Raw genomic sequence first — 23998 nt, forward strand, 5'->3', positions numbered from 1 at the left:
TATATATATATATATATATATATATATATATATATATATATATATATAGTTTAATTTTGTCTTGCAAGACAAATATTTAAAATATTTAAAAAATAATTAGTAGTATAGGCTAATATAATAGGATGTAGTTGTTTGTTTTTGATCTCTTTAGATATTATATTTTTATATTTAACATTTACAATTTGTATTCAAAAGAGAGATATGTTTGTACAAGATCCACATATATGTAGAAATCCTAGTTTTTATAGGCCCCAAGGATTCCTAATGCATTGGCTGGTGTATTCACACATATCAGATCAAGAGAGTATTAAAAAAAATAATAACACATTTTCTTTACCTAAAAATGCCATCCTTCTTTATAAAACCTTTGTACAGGGTATGCTTTTGAAACACATATCTGGATTCAAGTTTATTAACTTCAACATTATGAGCTGGATTAGGTTTCTCCTTGTGATATATAATAAACAAAAGCATTAATTTTTTGGTTAGCCTAGTAAATATAGTTTTAATTATTAATTGTTTTACTACCTAGTATAAAGCTTTGTTATCATTACTATCAAAATAATTTTTGTATCTAATTCAAAAAAATTATGGGATTAAACTTGTGTGTGCTCTAGCATCTGACCATGCCATCCTGTATGTTTAACTACATATTAATACTAATAGTTTCGCTGTCTGTCTATCTGACAAGAACGCTCTAGAGAAAACACATGCAAATTAAAAACATGCATAGTAATTCGAAAAACGAAATATATGACGTCACATTGAGCATAGAGTAGAAAATAATATCAAGCCAGAGAGTGCACACAGTAATATGACGTCATTGATTCTCGAGTAAACATTGAATAAAAAGGAAATTTTGTCTAATCTAAGTGGTTTGTGTGAAGAGTCTTTCATACAATTCTTCAGGTAGGGGCGAAGCCCCACCCCCGCATAAGAACGTCTGAGCCCCCCCCCCTCCCTAACTCAAAAGAAATTTCTTCATCGATACTCTATAATAAAATTACCGCCTAATTAATGTGTCTAATCTAAAAAGTGGTTTTCTTGCAATTTCTTTAATGCAATTCTTCGGGTAGTGGGTAAGCGTGACACCAGTGTTTCTTTCAGACTTTTTCCTCCCCAGAGAGGGGTGGGGGTACTTGAAATTTTCGGGGGCGGGGGTAGAATTTTCGGGGAAGGGGCGGACACTGGAAAAAGTATATAATTATATTTCGTTGAATGGGACGGTAGACATGTTTTTTTTTGGGGGGGGGGGGGGGTTGGGGGTGTGTGTGGGGGGGGGGGGGGGGCGGGGTGGGGTGGTTTTAGTTTAGAGAAAAGAGACAGCACTATCAGCCTAGCGCCCGTTGTATCCTTCCTCAACGGGCCATTTTTCTCGTTTATGAATAAGGGTAGTGTTATATATTAAACTTATTTTAACAGTAATCATATTTTCCCCTTATAGTTTCATTTATGTCATACATGTATCATAAAAGCTTAAATTAATTTTAGCTTAATTCTTACCTTGCTTAGAATATGAGCAATGATATTAATGAATTGTTCTTTTAGTTCACTCATACTGCTTTTGGCATCAAATGGAATGATGACATGAACTGGATTCATTGGTGAAATGCTTTCAAATAGAACCTAATTTTTTTTGTAAATATTAAATTTTAAAAAGTATGTTTTTTTTTAAATATTTAAAACAGTAAACAGTAAGTTATCTTTCAATGTTAAACTGATAATTTTAATGTTTTGTATTTTATAAATTTGTTACTTTAAAAAAAAATTACATGATCTTTTTCAATTTCTGTAACATTAATCTCCCAATCAGCAAGCTGTATGCTTTGTATATCATGAATAGCTTCCCTTTCTTTTTGAGCATTTGATTTGATATATTCTGCTAAACTCCATTTGGTTCCAACAGGAACTATTAGCAAGAAAGCTGTTTTCTGTATTTTTGTCTGCATGCCTGTTTAAAAAAGTTAGAACATTTTTCCTTTCAATACTAATAAAATAGCTAACATTTGTGTTTTTTTAACTACACACAAAAAAAGTTTTATATCAGTTTAAAAAGATGTATATATTTTAAAATTAAATTGCACTAGATCATGATGTTTATTTTTGTAATATGCATTTTTTCAACTTATAATATCTTAATAAAATGATAACATAAGCATAGGGTTTGATCAGGTTTACAGGCTTTAAATGGTTGCACCAAGTACAAAAAAATAGCTCCAGGTTCCTGATATATATATATATATATATATATATATATATATATATATATATATATATATATATATATATATATATATATATATATATATATATATATATACATACATTATATATACATACATTATATATGCAGATTATTATTTATACTGATATATATAGACAACATATAATATTTATATTATTATTTATGCCGATATATATAGACATAATTCTATGAACATATGTGAGTGTGTGTGTTTAATTGACAATGTACTGCTATCCTAAACTGTTTTGATAAAATAAATAATTTTGGAATCTATGTGAATGCTCTTAGTTATATTTGTTCTTAAACAATTGTATTTTACTTAATGGTAAAAACCACACCTTTTGAAAATCTTTAAATATACAGGCAAGCAAAAAAAAAAGGCAGTCTAAAGAAAACATTGAAAGACAGGAGAGTAGATGGGTTTAACACCCTGTGAATACACCTTTAATATGTACCACATTTCTATCATTATAGACAATGTTTAAACAATTTTGTCTAATTTAAATTTATATGAAAAGCATAAGATGATTACTATTATATTATTTAATTGATAGTAAAAATAGCAAAGAACAAACCTGTTTGATCAATGAGCAGTGGACATCCAATAGTTGAAGCAAAATCTTTGAGATGTGCAACAGATGTGCACATTGCCTCAACGTGTCTTTCACCTGGTGCATTAAACAATGTGGCAAGACCTCCATCAGTGACTCTGGTACAGCCATTTATGTTTATCTTGTAAAGATTAAAACAAGGTTTATATACAAATTTTTTTTACTCAAAATAAATATAGGCAAGTCAAGAAATATAGTTGTATAAAAAATGAGAAGCTATATATATATATATATATATATATATATATATATATATATATATATATATATATATATATATATATATATATATATATATATATATATATATATATATATATAATGTTGTAAATGTATTCCATTCAATTCCTCTTTATTACACATAATACATTTTAGAGTTCAAATTTTCAAATATATACTTAAAAGTTTTAAAAGTATAATACAACATTTAAATGAGTCTGACTAAACATACATCAACTGTGTTTTTGTTTAAAGTTAAGCTCTGAGCTAGCCAGTGTAATCCCACATCTGTTAACATGCTGCAACCTTCCAATGTAATTTTATTCACATGTGAAAAAAACATCTGAAAATCATAACATAGTTATAAAAATTGTATCATTTTAATTTATCCATATTTATTTTAATTTTAAATCATTATGTCCTTTTTATTTGATGTATTCAAGAGTGTGCTATATTGTTACATAATACAAGCAATTTTAAAAAGTAAAAAAAAAAAATTAAGCGCTTCTTTTTTCAATTACTACAAAATATTTAAATAAATAAATCGTGTATTAACAGAAAATCACATACAGTAGTTTAATGGCTACAACTTTTACTGATGACACAAGTATATAAATCTTTAAGCTACATTTATGTTTTTTTAATTTATGAAGTTAAAAACTTATTAAAGCATTCAGTATTACTGTCAGTAGAAAACAGAACACTTAAAACACAACCTTTTTAGCACAAATATATCTCTTTAAAATAATGTTTTTTTTTATATCTATAAGGATATACACATTCACATACACAAGTATATAAACATATGCATACACTAAACATATATACATATAGAGAGATTGATATATAGATATGTAATATGAATGTATGTGTTACGTTCTGGGTTCGTTTCAAATCATCAACAACACTTCGTGTATAACTTCACTCCTTTTATTTGTCTCAATGCATTCAAGCGTACCATAACAGCCCTCGTCCTAACCGCTACTAACCCGCTGACTGCCCCCCACAATCGTTCACTCCCCCTTTTATACCCGCATTCGACCTTGGGATTACAAGACATAAACACACAAGGGTAACTACACAGTAAGGTGAACTCCACTCACACAGGCACTCTCCCCTAGTTCTAGACTATTCTAACCTATTCTAAACTAACCTACAACTGGCCCGTAACACTACCCCCCCACCTAAGTATTTGTAGTAATAACTACAAATACTGACTAACAAATCCTAGCTAAATAGAAAACACAAAGCCTTTCATACACATACACTAGTAGACAAGTTAAAAATATACATTCCGAAGAATGTATATGACAGATTGTATATACAATGAAATACATAATGACAACATACAGAACTGCTACAATTTCGAGCTAGCACAAATCATCCGTGTAACTAACAAACAAAAAAAAAAAAATCACACACACCCAGTTGCATCGTACCGAATCTAAGAACTTTCCAGACCACAATTTTTTTGAGTCTACCCTGTGCGCTCTCTGGCTGCACTGGTTTATGACTCCTACCCATATCTCAAACATTCTACATCACAAAAAAAATTTGAGTCAACCTGCGCTCTATGGCTACACTGGTTTACGACTCCTACCCATATCTCAACCATTCTACATCACAAAAAAATTTGAGTCAACCTGCGCTCTATGGCTACACTGGTTTATGACTCCTACCCATATCTCAACCATTCTACATCACACAAAAAATGTGAGTCACCCTGCGCTCTATGGCTACACTGGTTTATGACTCCTACCCATATCTCAACCATTCTACATCACAAAAATTTGAGACAACCTGCGCTCTATGGCTACACTGGTTTATGACTCCTACCTATATCTCAACCATTCTACATCACAAAAAATTTGAGTCAACCTGCGCTCTATGGCTACACTGGTTTATGACTCCTACCCATATCTCAACCATTCTACATCACATAAAAAATTTGAGTCAACCTGCGCTCTATGGCTACACTGGTTTACGACTCCTACTCATATCTCAACCATTCTACATCACAAAAATTTGAGTCTACCCTGTGCGCTCTATGGCTACACTGGTTTACGACTCCTACCTATATCTCAACCATTCTACATCACAAAAAATTTGAGTCAACCTGCGCTCTATGGCTACACTGGTTTACGACTCCTACTCATATCTCAAACATTCTACATCACAAAAATTTGAGTCTACCCTGTGCGCTCTATGGCTACACTGGTTTACGACTCCTACTCTTATCTCAAACATTTTACATCACAAAACTTTGCAACTCACAGTCGATGTTGTTACATACTCTGTCAAACAGCTATAGCATCGGGCTAACGGCATCCCCACAGCATCCAACAAACGTCAGGACAGCAACCGGCAAACATCAGGACAGCAACCGGCAAACATCAGGACAGCAACCGGCAAGCATCAGGACAGCAACCGGCACACATCAGGACAGCAACCGGCAAACATCAGGACAGCAACCGGCAAACATCAGGACAGCCACCGGCAAACATCAGGACAGCATCAGGCAAACGACAGGACAGCATCAGGCAAACGACAGGACAGCATCAGGCAAGCATCAGGACAGCAACCGGCACACATCAGGACAGCAACCGTCAAACATCAGGACAGTAACCGGCAAACATCAGGACAGCAACCGGCAAGCATCAGGACAGCAACCGGCAAACATCAGGACAGCAACCGGCAAACATCAGGACAGCAACCGGCAAACATCAGGACAGCAACCGGCAAACATCAGGACAGCAACCGGCAAACATCAGGACACCAACCGGCAAACATCAGGACAGCAACCGGCAAACATCAGGACAGCAACCGGCAAACATCAGGACAGCAACCGGCAAACATCAGGACAGCAACCGGCAAACATCAGGACAGCAACCGGCAAACATCAGGACAGCAACCGGCAAACATCAGGACAGCAACCGGCAAGCATCAGGACAGCAACCGGCAAGCATCAGGACAGCAACCGGCAAACGTCAGGACAGCAACCGGCAAACATTAGGACAGCAACCGGCAAACATCATAACAGCAACTGGCAAGCATCAAGACAGCATCCGGCAAACGTCAGGACAGCAACCGGCAAACATCAGGACAGCAACCGGCAAACATCAGGACAGCAACTGGCAAACATCAGGACAGCATCAGGCAAACGACAGGACAGCATCAGGCAAATGACAGGACAGCATCAGGCAAACGTCAGGACAGCATCAGGCAAAAGACAGGACAGCATCAAGTTTATGCTTCTACTTGATTCATACTGGCCACCAGTTGTTACGTTCTGGGTTCGTTTCAAATCATCAACAACACTTCGTGTATAACTTCACTCCTTTTATTTGTCTCAATGCATTCAAGCGTACCATAACAGCCCTCGTCCTAACCGCTACTAACCCGCTGACTGCCCCCCACAATCGTTCACTCCCCCTTTTATACCCGCATTCGACCTTGGGATTACAAGACATAAACACACAAGGGTAACTACACAGTAAGGTGAACTCCACTCACACAGGCACTCTCCCCTAGTTCTAGACTATTCTAACCTATTCTAAACTAACCTACAACTGGCCCGTAACAGTATGTATGTTTATTTCTACTGTAAAATATTTCTACTGGGAGTTTAGAAACTAGCATTAAATAATGTTTTCACAAATTAATAAGTCTTCTTAGTTCTTAACAATCAGTTAAATATTTTAAGTGAAAAATTATCAACTTCAATAGTTAGATATATAAAACTAAATTTGAACCATAATTAAATAGTGAAATATAGATATTTCACTTGTGCATCAATAAACCACTATATCTGTAGGATAAGAATGTAAATTTGTGATGGTAAAAACTATATAAAAATTATCAAACCTTGTGATTTGCCAGTGCATTGGATAAAATTTTGATAGCAGCATCAGTGATGTACCCATTTCTGCCAAAATCAATTTCTTGAAGGTAAATATTCTTTTCAGTTAGCTCGTTTTGTAATAACTATTAATAAAAAAAGAAGTTATTTTTTCTGAAAATCAAATTTATTAATTGTGAACTACATACTAGATCTACATGTGGATATTAATGTGGATTATTAGTAATTACACCTTGTCTGACAGAAAGATAACATTATTTTATTTTTTACCTAATCCTTCAAGATCTCATTTAATATTTAATATTAGACAACAATTACTTATTATAAATAGTTAGGCATCTAAAATGACATAATTCATAGTATTTTAAAGAACCTTTAGCCTTTACCCAAACGAAATCAAGACCCAAACCAGTGGCAATTTGGCATTGAAAAAAATATTCGATCAAAAAAGTGAAACATCATTTGAGATATAAATAATTGTTTATTTCGTCAGTATTAGAAGCAATATATTAAAATACATTGTTGTACCTCTACGCAATGTAGCACAGTATAATAATATAACAAAGCACCACTCGTTCCTCTACGTGTTAACTTTAATATTTGCAAATTCCTTTATTCAGTATTTGAGAATTTGTACATTAACATTTACCTTCAGATGGTCGACGAATTCATTCAAGGGGAGGTAACCATTAGAAAAGCTGTCACTAAAGTTGGCTGTGAGTTTTGCGTGTTCGCGTTCATCTGTTAACTTCGTGACTTGCCCATCAGATTCCATTGTTGTTGTCTCTCATCTGTAAATCGTTTCACTAAATTATTTTTAAATAGAATATACTTTGCTGATTTTATTCTTAGTTTACTGACTAGGCTACTGTTTTTAATGAGTTGGTCTAAAATATTGTTTAGGAGGTCATCCATATATAATATATGACGTCATCATAAATAACAACACTGGTTCTACGTTCATTTTTAATCCGTTAAAGAGAAAATACAAATAGCTGGATATCACTGCTTAGTGTTACCACAGCATTTACAATGTAATTTTGAGGCCTGCATTTTTTTTCAAAGACAGCTTTTTTTTTTCGACGAATGACGAAAAATGGAGGAACGAACGGGGGGCGGGGCACTCCCCCCCCCTCCCTCCGAATATTTCTCAGTAGGTCCCCGTCAACGGCTTAGATCTGTATTTGTCCTATTAGTGATTTAATTCTTTGTTAAATTGTTCGTGTTGCGGTCTATTTTTTGTACTTTGGCACAGTGTATAGTTCAGTACTGCAGCTCAGGATGAGCTCATATAATAATTTTTTATTTTACTTCTTTTGGCGTGAACCTACGGTCTGTAAGACCACCCCACCAGCCCACCTCTAGCTCTGCTTCTGCTCTAAGCATCAGAGTAAATTAGAAAGTTTTAATCAAATTTTGATGTTAGGGGGGGGGGCAGTGGCGTAACGAGGGCAGGCGTCACCCGGTGCGGCACTTAATGGTGTCACCCCCCCCCCCCCAGAGGCGTAGCGACCCTTCCCGGCGCCCGGGAACAAACTTTTAATTTTCGATTTGCACCCCACCCCCCTCAAACTTTCGATTTGCACCCCCTACTCCACCCTTGTCGGGATTTGTCAAATTTGCACTTAAAAGACATTTTAACACTCGAATTAATCACTTACTTAAGTGGACTTATCACTTTTTGCTATTTTTGGCCTTGGTGTCACCCCCCCCCCCCACCTAAATTACTCTCCCCACCCTCGCTACGCCACTGGGGGGGGGGGAGAGAAGAGGTAAAGGGGAAGTTTCAGTCGTGTGTTTTATTATCATATCCCACAAGCGCCTACGGTCGTCTCATTTTTGTCTACGACCTCCTATCTGCGTCTCTATATCAATTTTGTTCGCCTCATTTTTCAGTAGAATACTCTTCTAACAAAACATTTCTAATACTTTTTGCTAGACTGTCTTAGCATCGACAGCAACAGCTCATGCTATTTGTTGTGTAGTTGGCTTTCAATAAACTTCTAACTTCCGACTTCATATATATATGTATATATATATATATATATATATATATATATATATATATATATATATATATATATATATATATATATATATATATATATATATATACATATAAATATATATACATATATATATATATATATATATATATATATATATATATATATATATATATATATATATATATATAATGGAATTTATAGACAAATTCTATAGATAATGTTAACTTAAGAATTAACTTTTCCCGGGTAAAAGCTTATAAAATTAATTATTAAAAATGATTGAATTATTTTGCAAAATAGGCCACAGTTTATTGTCTATGATGGTCACTTAATTGAAAATGCCAATTCAAATAAAGAAGCACACTTTTTAAAAAAAAACTTACGTTTATTACACCTTAGGTGTTGTTCTGTAGCCAAATTTTCCAATACGCCTTTGCGCTCGTATTGTCACAAGTAAAAAAGTAAAGTCCCGTCTCAAAACTGACGGTCTATGGGGCAAGTGAAGTCACAAGAGGAAGTAAAAAAAATAAGGTAAAAACAACAAGAGCACTTCGATCTAAAAATAAACTCCCAGACGATTCTGTGGAAAAAAAACCCAGTCTAATATGGAATGGCACTACTTTGCGGTTGTTGTTGTTGTAAAATAAGGCCAAGGTACCAATAGCCGGCCCCGTTCCGCTCCATCGAAGACGGCAAATAGAAATAATAAATGGGTGTGTGATGCATGAAGTTGTGCTATAATTTTAACACGCCTTTTACTATCTCGTATATACGAAGTTGGCCTATAGAAAAAAATCTTCTAATCTTGCAAAAAAATATAAAAAATCGAGATTTTTGAAAATCTCGACGTTTTACACCTCCCTGAGTCGGAAAAACACAATTTTGCAATCTTGTCCGTCTGTGTGTGTGTGTGTGTGTGTGTGTGAGTGAGTCTGTGTGTGTCTGTAAACACAAAAACTTGAAGTACCGCTACAGCTAGGTTGATGAAATTTCATATTTAACTATTATATCAAAATCGTAGATCCGTATCAACTTTTAAGCGATTTCCGATGAAATTTCACATGTAAGTAAAAGATCTAATTTTCTGCCTTCTGTCAAATTTTGAGTAATTTCCGTTGACCGGAAGTAGTAATTTTTGCTATTTCCGATTTCTCAAAAAAAAAAACGCATGTGAAGAAAGTCTACCCCCCCCCCCCCCCGAACGAAATGGAATTTATATAGAAAATATATACTAATAACAGTTTCCGCCCCCCTCCCCCCCCCCCGAAAATTTCAAGTACCCCCCCCCCCCGGAGAAAAAAGTCTGGAAGAAACACTTTGAAGTACTATACTATTCCGCACTATATATACACATTTTGTTTTGCGTTCACTTGGTGTGCAATCCTTTTTTTCTACGAGATTTTATTCTATTTTTAAAACTTTAAAATAATTAAAAATGGATTAAAAATCATGTCTATATCCCGACTTGTCGTTCCCTTTTATTTATAAAAGAATATTCGAGAAAGTTTAGGGGAGGTCACTCTTTTTAAAAGAGTGACAATGTCAGCCAGCGACTAGAAGCCTGCTATTTCTGTCTGTCTGTCAGATTGGCTATCTGTCTTTCTGTCTGCCTGCCTGTCTGCCCGTCTGTATGCTTGCTTGCCTGCCTGCCTGCCTGTCTGTCTGTCTGTCTGTCTGTCTGTCTGTCTGTCTGCCTGCCTGTCTGCCCGTCTGTATGCTTGCTTGCCTGCCTGCCTGCCTGCCTGCCTGTCTGTCTGTTTGCCTGTTTTGCTAACGTTTTTATTTTTAAAAGATTATTATTCTAAATTGTGTATTTTTATTTTATTATTACCTAGCAAGTTATACTACTAGGCGAAAGGTAGATAATATTCACATTTACGATAGGCTTACTTGTGTAACTTTAGGCCTATATCTTACTAAAAGTTAATAAATGTGTTATTGTTAAAAGATTTGCAATAAACTTGAAAAAGCATGTAATATCTATTTTTTCCTACAGAAAACAAAATGTATTTAAATTAGCTATGTCATGTTTGATCTACTTAAAAAGGTTTTTACATGTCGGTCTCCTTCCATTCTTTTTCTTAATACGTATTTTATTTTTATATATTTTTCATTTTATTGATTGTACACATCCTTATGTTCTCATATTGTTAATAGGTGTTTGCTTTCAAAAGACGATAAACTAATGGGCTGAGAAAGATATTTTAAAAAGCACATTAGTCATAAAAAGATACGGGTTGTCGTCAAAATAAATGCGTAAGGTTATTTGGAGTTTCTAAACGCATTTAATTTTATGTCCTCATTTTTAAAAATAAAAACACATTTAGAAGTGATGGGGTGCCCATACAATGCCCCACACGTAGTAAAAAAAAAAGATATAGTTAACCAAGAACAAGTTGAAAAAAATCCGCTTTAGCAGAAAATATGTAATTTGGATTTTAAAAATTAAATTTAACATTTGAACATATATAATGCGTATTTTACTGAATATCTATGTAGGTAGAGCTTATCATTTTGCGACGGAAAAGGTCATACATTGACTATTGTATTCCAATCAACACATTATATATACTTGTTTCTTCATACCCTTTGGTACTTCTTAGTCTCTCAAGTTGTAGAATACTATTTGGACCTATATGCAGAGGCGTAGCGAGGGGGGGGGGGGGGGGGGGGCAGGAGGTGCGGACCACACCGGGTGACACCATTTAGTGGTGTGACACCAAGGGAAAAAATAGCAAAATATATAGAGAAAAACTTGAGGGGGGGGGGGGGGGGGCAAATAAAAAATCTGAGGAGGGTGGGTGCAAATAAAAAATCTGAGGGGGAGGGGGGGGGGGGTGCAAATCGAAAACTTGAGGGGGGGGGGGGTGCAAATCGAAAGTTTGAGGGGGGTGCAAATCGAAAATTTGAGGGGGGTGCAAATCGAAAATTTGAAAGTTTGTCCCCGGGAAGGGTCGCTACGCCTCTGTGGGGTGACACCCGACCTCGCTACGCCAATGCCTATATGCAAGTAATTTTAACCGTTTTATTTTACTTACATATCTTCACATGCCACTAGGAATTAGTACAACTAATAGACTATATCATGCAGGATGACTGATAAAATCAAATTGTCGTAATACTAATAGGCTAGTAAGTATATTTATGAAGGCCGGAGTCACGGCTCTTTTCGGCTTTTTTATCTTTGTTGCGGTAGATAGGCTTTACCTATTTTTACCGCATATAAATCAACAAAAATGGCTGCTAAAAAGAATAATATTGAGGAGTTAATACAAATGATCCAATGTTACCCAATGTTGTATGATGCGTCACATCCTGATTTTAAAAAAAAGAAAGATCCAATTTATGAAGAGATAGGAAACATTCTGGGTGAAAGTGGTAATTCATAAAATTCAGTACATTTAGGCTAAATAAAATTAATGTCTGTTGAGTGAGCTCGGTACTAGGATAAATTTTCAAAATTGGGTTTTTGGGGAAACAACTACTACAGTTAAAAGGAGCAGAAAATTACAATAACAGAACAGTTTTCATTTTTGATGTAGCTCAAACGGTTAAATAGTTATGATTTTTTTTCGTATTAAAAAAAGCGTTTTTTTTTAACATAGGATTTTTTTCAATTTCTGTGTTAGAATTTTTTTAAGCGTTTACTAAAATTGTCATAGCCTGTAAACCGTGTGATCAAATTTGTTATAACTTTGTAGTAACTTAAGTTATCATATATGTTAACATAATAAAAAATAAAAAGAGAACTTCATAGGTAGAATTCTAAAAAAAACTGGAGGGGAGGAGGGGACCCCCTTATTTTTGCATTCACAGTGCTTTCATACAATCACAGTTTAAAGTTAAACTATTTGAAATATCAAGCTGAAAATTGCTCAGAATGTGTGGCTATGGATGAGATCATTAATACCATCAAAATATTGATCATAATTTGAAAGTTTTTTGTTCAAAGAGCAAATGAGCTGATAAATTATGCATTTTTACAAAAACCGAAATCTGGTTAGTGTAAAATGGAAAATGATGCCAAATTTGAACTTTTAAGTATTTATGTCTCAAAATTGGCCTGATTGTAGTTAACCCTAAACCTAAATAGATACAATCAAATTGTATGTTTTAGTTATATATGTTTGCCTAAAATAGGGGGTGGAAGAATGTACCCCTCTATATTTTTAACACCGAAACTTTTCACACAACTCAAAATTAACTCAAACTATTTAAAATATCAAGCTGAAAACTGATCAGAATGAAGTTCTGTAAGTGTGTCTGTTAATATTATATAAATATTGATATTGGTAAGTTTTATAAATGGTTATATGTGAATTCTAATTTTTTTTAATATATGAAACCATATTTTAAACTATTGTAATTTGTTTTAGAAAATTAAAGATGAACAAGTGATTTATTTCCATCAAAGAAATTTAATTTTCATCACTGTTTAATATTACATTGTTCTTCCTGTGCCTGTGCTGTAGAATTGCAGTTTCTATCTGGAATAATGAACATTACTTTAGTAACATGTCATTAAAATAAATGAAACATAACTAATTAGTAAACTGACCAACCACTGTAGACATACGGTCATTAAGATCGACTTATTAAAATTCCCGACAAACCCCTTGACATCATTAATGACTTATTGTGCGTGACAATAACTCCCGTCATTAATGCTCACGGCAATCTGTGCGTGACAATAACTCCCGTCATTAATGCTCACGGCAATCTGTGCGTGACAATAACTCCCGTCATTAATGCTCACGGCAATCTGTGCGTGACAATGACTCCCGTCATTAATGCTCACGGCTATCTGTGCGTGACAATGACTCCCGTCATTAATGCTCACGGCTATCTGTGCGTGACAATAACTCCCGTCATTAATGCTCACGGCAATCTGTGCGTGACAATGACTCCCGTCATTAATGCTCACGGCAATCTGTGCGTGACAATAACTCCCGTCATTAATGCTCACGGCAATATGTGCGTGACAATAACTCCCGTCATTAATGCTCACGGCTATCTGTGCGTGACAATGACTCCCGTCATTAATGCTCACGGCTATACAGTTCTAGAATCTAGCTCTCGTCGAAATGGCTCAAAATAAACGCCGTAGATAAAAAAAAACTAATTTTGTTAGTATTCAAGATCTAAAAAGTCCACAACATTAATCTTAGAAGAATTCAAATAAACAGGACTACTGCGTTTCAATCAGAACAGAGCGTTGAAAACTTGGAATACTGTTTTAAATCCTTCATTATAAACTACGGTAAACGATCTTCCATAAGTGACGTCATTAACCCTCCCCCTATCCTCATTGGTACACTACGTCACCTTTCTTAACCCCAACCTTCGATGCTCACGTAGAACAATGTCAACCTCGGGTCAACGCGTCGTTCAGTGACGTCAGAGGACTGAGGACAGATTCCCGGTGAACGTCGTTAATTTAGGGGAAAAAAATCACAACCAACAATAATAATGTCAGTTTCGCGTGTTGGTTTAGTAATTTAGTAGTGGGCCATCCATACAATAGATCTACATGACGTCACGGAACTGGAGTCCACCGTACTTACTCAACCCCCCCCCCCCCCCCGTATGCAATGTATGCGGCGTATATGACAGCATTTCAAATAATAAAATATATAATATATAGGCCTAAATAAAGAGTCAATGGGGAATGTGCTATTATTTTCTAGAACTGTCAATTCAAACGATATAGTGATATTAATTAAACAAAGTCTATACTAAATAATAAAAAAATAACTGAATACAGTGTAAATTGAAAGTCATTTTTAATAAGTCGGTAGTGTTGTTAGCGTGATCAGGCTAGGCCTCCCACGGTACTTCCGGCTTTCCTTTCGTTTTGAGCCGTAACCATCAGAAATGGCGAAGTACATACCTTTTTAGGGAGTGAACCATTAACAATGGGAGCAACTTAGAACTCTAAATTAATAAAGATAATACGTAGAAATGGTCCCTTTGTTTGATTCTCTACATAAAGTGCGCGTGTCTTCAATAGTTTTTTTGTAATGAATAAAATAAACTTACCTTATTTTCAAAGAATAACTCCTCTTTTTTGGGTCCAGAAGAAAAAAACAAAAAAATACAAACAAGCTTGATATCCATTTTTATCCTTAAAACAATCATCACAAGAAAATTGATCACACGGAAGCGGCTAATTAAGCAAATTTTCGAACATCGTCACTCGCGCGATCGCCGAAAACGCAACAGCCTGGTAACGGGAGAAAAATGACGCCTCGGACGCCGCGGCGCGAGCGTAATCCTAGTACCTAAGTGAGACTAAAAAAAAGTTAAAACAACTTTGTCAATGTAAACTAAAATTTCAACCTGAGTGATGATCATCAACTTCCTGGACCTTGATTCTAAATCTAGATCTAGATTAGGGTAAAACTCCATTTTATCGTATTTTATTCACTGCTTCACGTTCACCTCTGAGTCTGGTTGAGCGTATTAAGGCGTATTTTATTATAAACATAACCGAAACAGTAAAAACTTTAAGAAAACACTTTAGGCCTAGGCCTAATTTTTAGGATTAGATCTAGGCTTAGAAGGCCTACTTAATTTTTTTTTCTAAATTTGTGTTTTATTTAGAACAATTAAAAAAAATATAAATAAGCATTAGGCCTACAGTTCCAATTTAGAATCTAGTAGCGGTGATCGCCAGCTCGCGTTTTCTTGTCAGCGGGAGAAAAATCCCTAGATCTACATGCCTACATACTACATGGTCAAGGGTACACAGTGAGTTCACATTCACTTTAATTATCATACGTCAAAGCCATAGCTATTGAAATTATGGTGATGCCAGTTTTTGGGCCATTGTGAGTTCATATAAAGTAGGCCTATAAATAATATAAGTTTATAGTATCATGTGTAGTGTGTGTGATACTTGTAAGAATATAAACTTAAAACGCTTTGCAATTATGAGTTTCATACTTGACCCATTGCCATGAAATTTTAACTGACACGAACATATTTTCAAGAGTAAAAATTAATGTTTCAAATTTGGATTTTTCTTAAGTTTTGACACAAGTAAATTATCAGAAAACTAAAACATAAATAAATAGGCCTAGCGTTTTCCTAACGTTTTTATGTGTTTCGGTTGTGTTTATAATAAAATATGCTCAACTGGAGGTGAACGTGAAGTGGCGAATAAAATACGCTAAAATGGCGTTTTACCCTTGATTAGATCTAGATCTACTAGTTGAGTACTAGAGTACTATACTAGGATTAGATAAATTTCAAATATTAGTATTGAGTAGGTTTTGAGTTGGTCTATCGACTATATTGAATATTAAGTAATGTTTGTAGTATTTTTGTTACTGTTAGTTAGAGTCAAACAAATAATGCATGGTGGATGTTACTGATTACTGTGGAAAGTGTAAACTTTTAGCTTAATTTCAAATTAATTTGACTGTTGAAATAATAAATAACGGACTGCTACCACACAAAGTTGGTTTTAGTTTTAATGTTGTATAAAGATAGGCTATTTGATCTTTCATTTTATGGGTCGTTGTGATCCGAAAAGTCCAGAGTTTGAACTCCTGGGCAGATGAGGCTTGAAAGCTGGGAACAGTAACTCATCTTGGAGAGAAAACTCCAAAATTAAACTGGCGATAACACTGCATAACTGGGCGTATGGCCTTAAGTACAACTAAACGTCACCGGCCATGGGACAAAAGTTCCTTAAATGAACTTCAACGGTGACATGTATGTGACCAAGGCGAGCTACCTAAATGGAGGCATCTGGCTGTGGTCAGGCATGGAGAGGGGTGGGCACTGCCATGCCACACTTAGCCCTTAGACACACTACTTTGTGGTGCCCCAATGACCCAAACAAGGGCTAAGGGATGATTTAGATTTTTAAAAAAAATTTATTTTCTAAAAATGGTTAACTTCAGGAAGACTTTCAGAGAGTCATTTCCTTATTCGTCCAATATAAAAATGTTGCATTGTCATTGTCTGATTGAATGATGTTAACCATATTAAGGAACTCGCAGTATTGATCGTGAATTTTGAAGGTTCTCTTTGGCAGCTAGAGTGATTCCACTTGAACTGTGTTGATACGTGTATTGTATTGTAAAATAAATGTAATCATCCATTCATTCAATCCTGCTTTTATCATAACTATCCATGTCCTTAATAGCTTTACTTTTAATGTGGTATGGAAACGTACTGACTATGTGTTACTTTCTTTTCACAATGATGATTTTTTGCACACCATTTTTCTCTGTGTGTCTTTCTTTCCTTAAATCTCACCTTTTCACTTGTTTGCTTATGGTAGTTTAGACTGGTTGCTAAGTGTAAGACTGGTGGTTGAGCAGCGAGAGAACTGTGGATTCCATTCCAATTGGGATCATTTATATTTTATACATTTCTTGTATGTGTAGTTCATAAAAAAAAAAATTAGGCTAAATACTTTAAGAGATAATAGCAGTAAAAGGGTCCAGCTTACTGTCTTTTTTTAAAAATTTGAATCTGAATTGTGAATTAGCTCTAGTCACTTAGTGTTAATCCCTTTCCCATCAAGAACTCTGCCTATCTTTTCAAAGGTAAAACTATAAATGGAATCTTGAGCTAGGTTAATTACTTGTTAGTACGTTCAAGAAAATTATTGATGTGATAGAACAATCAGATTTATACTGGGCAGTTACTTTCATTTGATCATATACTTTATCCAATGGCAGTCAAACAAATTAACAGTGAACCTGGTCCCCTCTAGCACTGTTTTGTAACCGTATACATGCACAATGTACTGAAAATTTTCTTTTCATTGTGCATGCTATTTTTATTAGAGTATGACACTTTTAAAAAAAATAAATAAAAAACAAAACAAAAATATGCCTATTGGTCACTAAATTACTTGTTAGTGGGAAAAAAAAACTAAAAAAAAAAAACATTGAATGACTTAATAATGATGATTTTCATTTTTGTGACAGGTGAAGATGTAAAACGAAAGTGGCGCAACCTAAAAGATACATTTACGAGAAGCATAAGGGGTCAGAGTTTTTATAAAAATGGTCAGACCAAATGGAAATGGACAGATCAAATGGAGTTCATGCGGCCACATTTTAATATGTGCAGCAGTACTGGGGCAAATGACAGTGTAAATTCTGTTTCATGTGATGATATGATCAAAACAGAACCATTTGAAATTTCGTGTGAATCTGACATTCCTGCCTCGCCCGAGCTTCCGACTGCGACAGAAATATATCCCACATCCTCTACCAGAGAGAAGACAAATTTCACACAGCCACATGTGCCTAAGAAAAGAAGACGAGTGTCTTTTGACTCAGATGCGTCGGTTACATCTGAAGAAATAAAAACAGATTTAGACAGAGTGGATTATTTTTTCTTAGGGTATGCAGAGTTTTTTAAAAAGCTCTCACCCAGTGGACAGATAAGGATCAAATTAAAAATGGCTCAAATGTTCACAGAAGAGGAATTGAAAGAGCTAAATGATTAGAGAACTGTTGATATGAACACTGTTAAATTGGCGTAATTTTTACATACCGTTTATTAAAGTTTTATATTATTAAATGACTTTGAGTTTTTGATAATGTATAAAATGTTTCGAAATTCTTACATGTATTAAGTTATATTCACCATTAATAAATAGTATCTACTAATGCTCTCAACCGTAATGGGACTTTTATAGAACTTAAAGTAGATTTTAAATTATTAACTAAATTATTTTGTGTAGTTATGAATGCATTGTTTTGATGTCCAGAAACAATGTTGGTTTATTTTGATGTGGTGGGTTACTATAGGCTGTTGGAAACACATAGTCAAAAAATGTTCAAGTATTGCACCAGTAATTTGTTTCAATGTTTGAAGTGAAAATAATTTAAAATCTGTTGCCCAAATATTATATCACAGCGCGGTCAAATTGTAGAGTGTTTGACTGTTAACGAAAAGTTCAAATCACGGTTCAAGTCCCTAGAACGTACCTGAGTCCAACCAGCACTGATGGGTACCTGACTCACATTAGGGAAAGTAAAGGCAGCTGGGTAATCTGCTGACCACACTGTCCCTTTATATGCAAAGGTCACAGAAACAGATTAACTCTACTTCACGTGACCTAGGGCTGTCAGGTTCAAAAGGGAACTTTTACCTACCACTTACTCAAATAACTTATCCATCTTCACATTATGTCCTTAGTTAGGAAACCAATACCTTGAAGTAATTATATAGTTTGAAATTTTTTTTTTTTAGAAAAAACATCTTTTGTTTTTAACAATATTTTAAATTGTTACCTAGGTTTGATTATTTTGTTTATTGTGAAAAAGATCAAGTGTGGTACCCCACTGACCCATGGGGTTAAAGGATGGCTGATTGAATGTAACGACAAAAATACACGTCCAGTTAACTACAAATCTATATAAACAAATAAATTTAAATATAAATTAAAATAATGTTTATCAGTTTTAAAATAATTTTGAAATAGCCACAATTTATACTGGTTAGAAATGTTTGTGTATTGTTTGTAGTGTTAAAACTGCCACCATTTTAGTTGTCGGCAATAGTGTATTTACACAGTTATATCTTTAAAATCCTACAGAAATGTCATTTAAGTTTAAATATAAAGGAAAATATTTATGAAGTTCAGAGCATATGCTTTGATGAAGTAAATAAAAGAAGAAAAAATAATCATTCTATACAACTACTCAGTTTATTTTTTAAAGATGCAAATACTTATTTTTCAAAACTCTATTTGAATAAAACAAAAACAACACCTTGTAATTGTACATGTTATAAATAAAATATTTTACTTGAAATTTATGTACAAATAATACAATGAATTGTATTAAAATTTTACCAAAAAAAATAATCAATTAACGTTAAAGAATACTTTTGGTTAGCCAATCTTAACAATGAAAGATAGATTAAGTGTAGATTCAGTTTTTTGGGAGCTGACTTAAACATAACTAGGGTATAGAGAGGAACTAAAACTACTAGTAAGGACAAGTAGACCTATAATTTTGTCAAAATGTTATTGAGTGATTACATTTATTTTACATGTGTGAATATAAAACTGTTTGTTTCAAAATACAATTCCAGGGTATTGATAAATTAATTATAATGATTAACTAAATAATTACCTTTATTAATGAGTCATAAACATAAATCAATGGAGTTCTAAGTCTTAATTAGATACAGTAAAGCTGTAATAAACAGTCGTCATAATTGTGAGATGATTATGTATAAGTTAAGCAGGGTTTCTTTGTGAAATTTTTCTCTTGTTGAGGAAGGGAACACTACATAAAGATTTAAAAAATAAATAAATAGATAATATATTTTTTCTCTTTTTTTTTCGGTGTATAAGTTAAGCAGGGTTTCTTTGTGAAATTTTTCTCTTGTTGAGGAAGGGAACACTACCTAAAGATTTAAAAAATAAATAAATAGATAATATATTTTTTCTCTTTTTTTTTTCGGTGGGGTGGGGCAGGGAAAGTGAGAAGCAGTGCCCCCAGCGATGTCTATAAGAAGGTTTAAGTCTAGCTCAGTGTTTAAAAAATAAATAAACGGTGGTAATTAATTAAAGACAAGACTGAGGTAGAAGTATGTGCCATATGTAGGTCTAGAAGTCGCATGAAAGGTAATAATAATAGGTAGAAACTTTGGTTATATCCAGGTGTAGGTCCATTTGTTGTTAAAAGAACGTTTAATCAAAGAGATACACTTTTGTAGAAGTGTGTGTATATGTAGTTCGTTGCGAAGTGAAAAGGAAGAGTTGACCAGTGGGCTAAACTAAATTGTGAATAAAATTGTTGGAAAGAGGTTGGTACAGTTTTAAAGGGAGGCTATAAATGTTTAAGGAAATGAAAATGTTTCTACGATTATTGCCCTTAGATTTAAAAATCCCATAGACTGAGTAGATAATATAAGCGGAAAAATTAACTAAAGTCATTGCTGAAAACGGTCAAATTATGTTATTTTTACTGTCCACTCCACCCATAGGTATAAGTAGTGAGGAAGGAGCAGGGTAAGCGGCTTCCCAGTGTAATGGGCCCGGGCCCTTTTCGTAGATTATCCCAAAAAGAAAAGTTCAGGCTACAAAAAATTTCCTCACATTACACCGTGTTTACACTCAGAGGCGTCGCTAGGTCGGGTGTCACCCGGTGCGTCACTTCTTGGTGTCACCCCTCCCCCACAAGAAACAATAATTAAAATATATGCCGCATACGCGTACATGTATGTGTATATGCATTTTTGTCTTGGTGTCACCCCCTAAATGGTGTCACCCGGTGCGATCCACAACCCGCCTCTGTTTACACTTGCAACATGTATAGCACACAAGAAAGCACACTCGTTCTGTGGGAAAAAAAAATTGCATATAACATTAAGCTGCTGCTAGTTTTGTTTTCCCCACTTCTATAGTATACATGTAGGTATTCAAAATGAAATTTTTATAATGAAATTAAATAAAATTTAACACTTCCACCTGATAGAGACTGTTTTCATCAGAACAGAAACACCAAATTTATTGATGTATGTCCATTTTTAAAAAAGTTATGAATTTTTTAAAACTTAAAAAATGCGTTCGCTTTTTGAACAGTAAAGGGTCTATTTGAGACCCCTACTAACTTCTACAATAACTAAGTTAGAACTCTCAAATTTCTTGCACACACAGCCAGTAATACAAATAGCAAACCCAATTTTTTTCAAGGTAGTCAGACAGATGTAAATAGAAAATTTATTCACATAAAAATGAGCCAAAGCACAATTTTACCGAAGTACGAAAAGGGAGACAAAAAGTTAATTTACAGTCATTTTTAAAAAATCATAGAAAATCAACTAATTAAGCCACATTAATAATATAAATGTTCTAAGAAAGGAAATTCAAACCATGTTAATATAAAATAAGCAGGTAAAGAATTAATAAAGAAAGTAATTAGCGAGACCAGATTCAGCAAGGTCAGTTTATAAAAATTAGAAATTTCATCCTTTTTCAAAAAATTATTAAAAAATATTTAAGTAAGGTATCTTAATAAATTTTACACCAACTTAAAGCACATGATGTTCTTAATATATAATAAACACAGAGACATAAAATAATCATTCTGCAAAACAATACAAGGCATCCTTCCTTAACGCCCAAAATCAAGAATTTTCATTACCTAACATCTTGCAAAAAGTGTTCTTACTTTTAAGAAAGTAATATAAATTGTGTAGGAAACATGTTAGCATTACTTTGTTATAAAAAACTAAATAACTATACTACTTCTTTACTTATATACTATAATAAGAAGAAATTCCATGCATTTTAAAAACTGACGAAGTAAGATAACTAATTAAACTGAAATTCTTTTTAAATTACCCTAATAGAGTTGTGATGTTCATCTAGTTTTGTTACTCTGGTTCCTAATAAATTTACTTGTTACTAGTATATTTATTTCTTCTAGTTAGTTATTGATCAAAGTCAACTTCTGGAAATGTCTAGGTCCTAACTTATACAATTATCAGAAATCTTAGAGCAGGTTCAAAAAGACAGGTGAATATCCTGATTGGGAAATTTCTCTATGAGGTTGGGTAGCATTGTAATTAATAGTCAATATCCTGGTTGAGTTTGTCTTCTTCAAGGTTACAGATCAAATTATGGAATCTAGTAAGGGATCCTTCCATTGGTCCAGAGTATAGAAAATGTCTGTGAATAAAAACAATTAATTAGCATTTCAAATATACTGACTTATATAACAGGCCTGTATATCTTTATACCAACTTAAATATCAATCATGTAACATTACATCATTATAAATAATAAGCAAAGTGCATACAATACTAACATTTGACATATGGTTTCCTTCAAAAGTATTCAGGAGTCCTGTTGTTGCTTTCACAACAATACAAAATTTTTGGTAGGCCAATGAGTTTCCCCTTTCTTTCATGCTAATATCTTGCTCTGTAAATAGAATAATAATAATATTAAAAGTAAGGCTGCTCAATGCTTTTTAGATATTAAATGTAAGCACTTTAGATAGTTATACTACTACATCTAAATATTAACATGAAAGCAATAGTGAATCTAACTAATCTAAGTAGATCTAGACTAAATCTAGAAACAACTTTGGACTAAACTATTATGGAAGGGGGGCTACATTTTATTTTAAGTCGTCTTTACAATAAATCTAGAGATAAAAAATGTAAAAGATCGTAATATTCTAAAATTTAATATAACTACTGCACATATATAGAATAGTTAACTATGAAACTAGGAAAGACAAAAAGAAAACAATGCTACAATAAATTGAAAGTATGCTGTTAACCGCTGCGGTAATATAATAGTTGAACCCAACACTACGAGAAAGTAAAAAAAAACATGGCGGACAATCGGCTTGAAATATCGACAAAATATTGATAGTTTAATCGGCCAATGTTATTAACTAACATAATTTACTAAAACAAATTAAATTCTATCATCCTTTTAAACATCTTTTTGATTTAATTGCGCATTCCTTTTTTATTTCAGTGACCATAAATTAAATACAACTGACTTTTAAAAAAGGCTAGATAATTTTTTGGAAAATTTTTTTTTAAGCGTGGAGCAATTACCGATAAGAGGACACTAATATTCAAATGTATTAAAGCAGCAGTTAATCATAAATAAATAGAATATAGCTAGTAATATAATATGCATTCAACTTACCTGCACGTGTTTTTAAGTCCACTGTAATCAACGAATAAACACAAAATCTTGCTCTGAACCGAGGTCGGGTGTTCCGGAATTCAACACAATCTTGACTCGAGCCGGCGAAATTTAGATGCGGGTCGTCGCGATTTGTATACATTGGTTTCATTTACTGCGGTCCGACCCCATACATGGAGTGTTCATTAAATCGTAACAGTTTTATGACAAATTGGATGCCCTTTCGGAATATACAACTTTGGCGGCTGTAAAATTATTTTTTCATGGAAAAAAATCATTTTAAAATTTTAAATTGAACATTTTTAGCATTTAATTATATTATACAGCTGGCAAAGTTATACCATCTTACAGAGCTACCATTCTTCTTTCTAAATCAGTGGTTTCTAATTGCGTATGTAT

At 33.8% G+C, this 23998-nt stretch overlaps 1 protein-coding gene and 1 long non-coding RNA gene across 2 annotated transcripts; one reads left to right on the plus strand and one right to left on the minus strand.

Moving 5' to 3' along the window:
• Window positions 1-12159: 12159 nt before the first annotated feature.
• On the plus strand, window positions 12160-18485 carry LOC131939125 (uncharacterized). The gene is made up of 2 exons (XM_059297348.1): window positions 12160-12321; window positions 17892-18485. The coding sequence occupies exons 1-2, from the start codon at window positions 12180-12182 to the stop codon at window positions 18416-18418; spliced, it is 669 nt and encodes a 222-aa protein (XP_059153331.1). The 5' UTR covers window positions 12160-12179; the 3' UTR covers window positions 18419-18485.
• Window positions 18486-21644: 3159 nt separating this feature from the next.
• LOC131939121 (uncharacterized) lies at window positions 21645-23615 on the minus strand. The gene is made up of 3 exons (XR_009386388.1): window positions 23600-23615; window positions 22740-22855; window positions 21645-22600 (listed from the first exon to the last, which is right to left on the minus strand). It is a non-coding gene; the product is annotated as an uncharacterized LOC131939121 (long non-coding RNA).
• Window positions 23616-23998: the final 383 nt, after the last annotated feature.

The sequence above is a fragment of the Physella acuta genome, unplaced genomic scaffold (genome assembly GCF_028476545.2).
Source record: "Physella acuta isolate Inbredline_101_S28 unplaced genomic scaffold, ASM2847654v3 ptg000264l, whole genome shotgun sequence".
Taxonomy (NCBI): Eukaryota; Metazoa; Mollusca; class Gastropoda; family Physidae; genus Physella; species Physella acuta.

Coding starts and splice junctions, on each gene's coding strand:
- LOC131939125 (XM_059297348.1), top strand. CDS start 12,180: ATGGCTGCTAAAAAGAATAATATTGAGGAGTTAATACAAATGATCCAA. Junction 12,322..17,891: donor AAACATTCTGGGTGAAAGTG/GTAATTCATAAA, acceptor TTTTTGTGACAG/GTGAAGATGTAAAACGAAAG.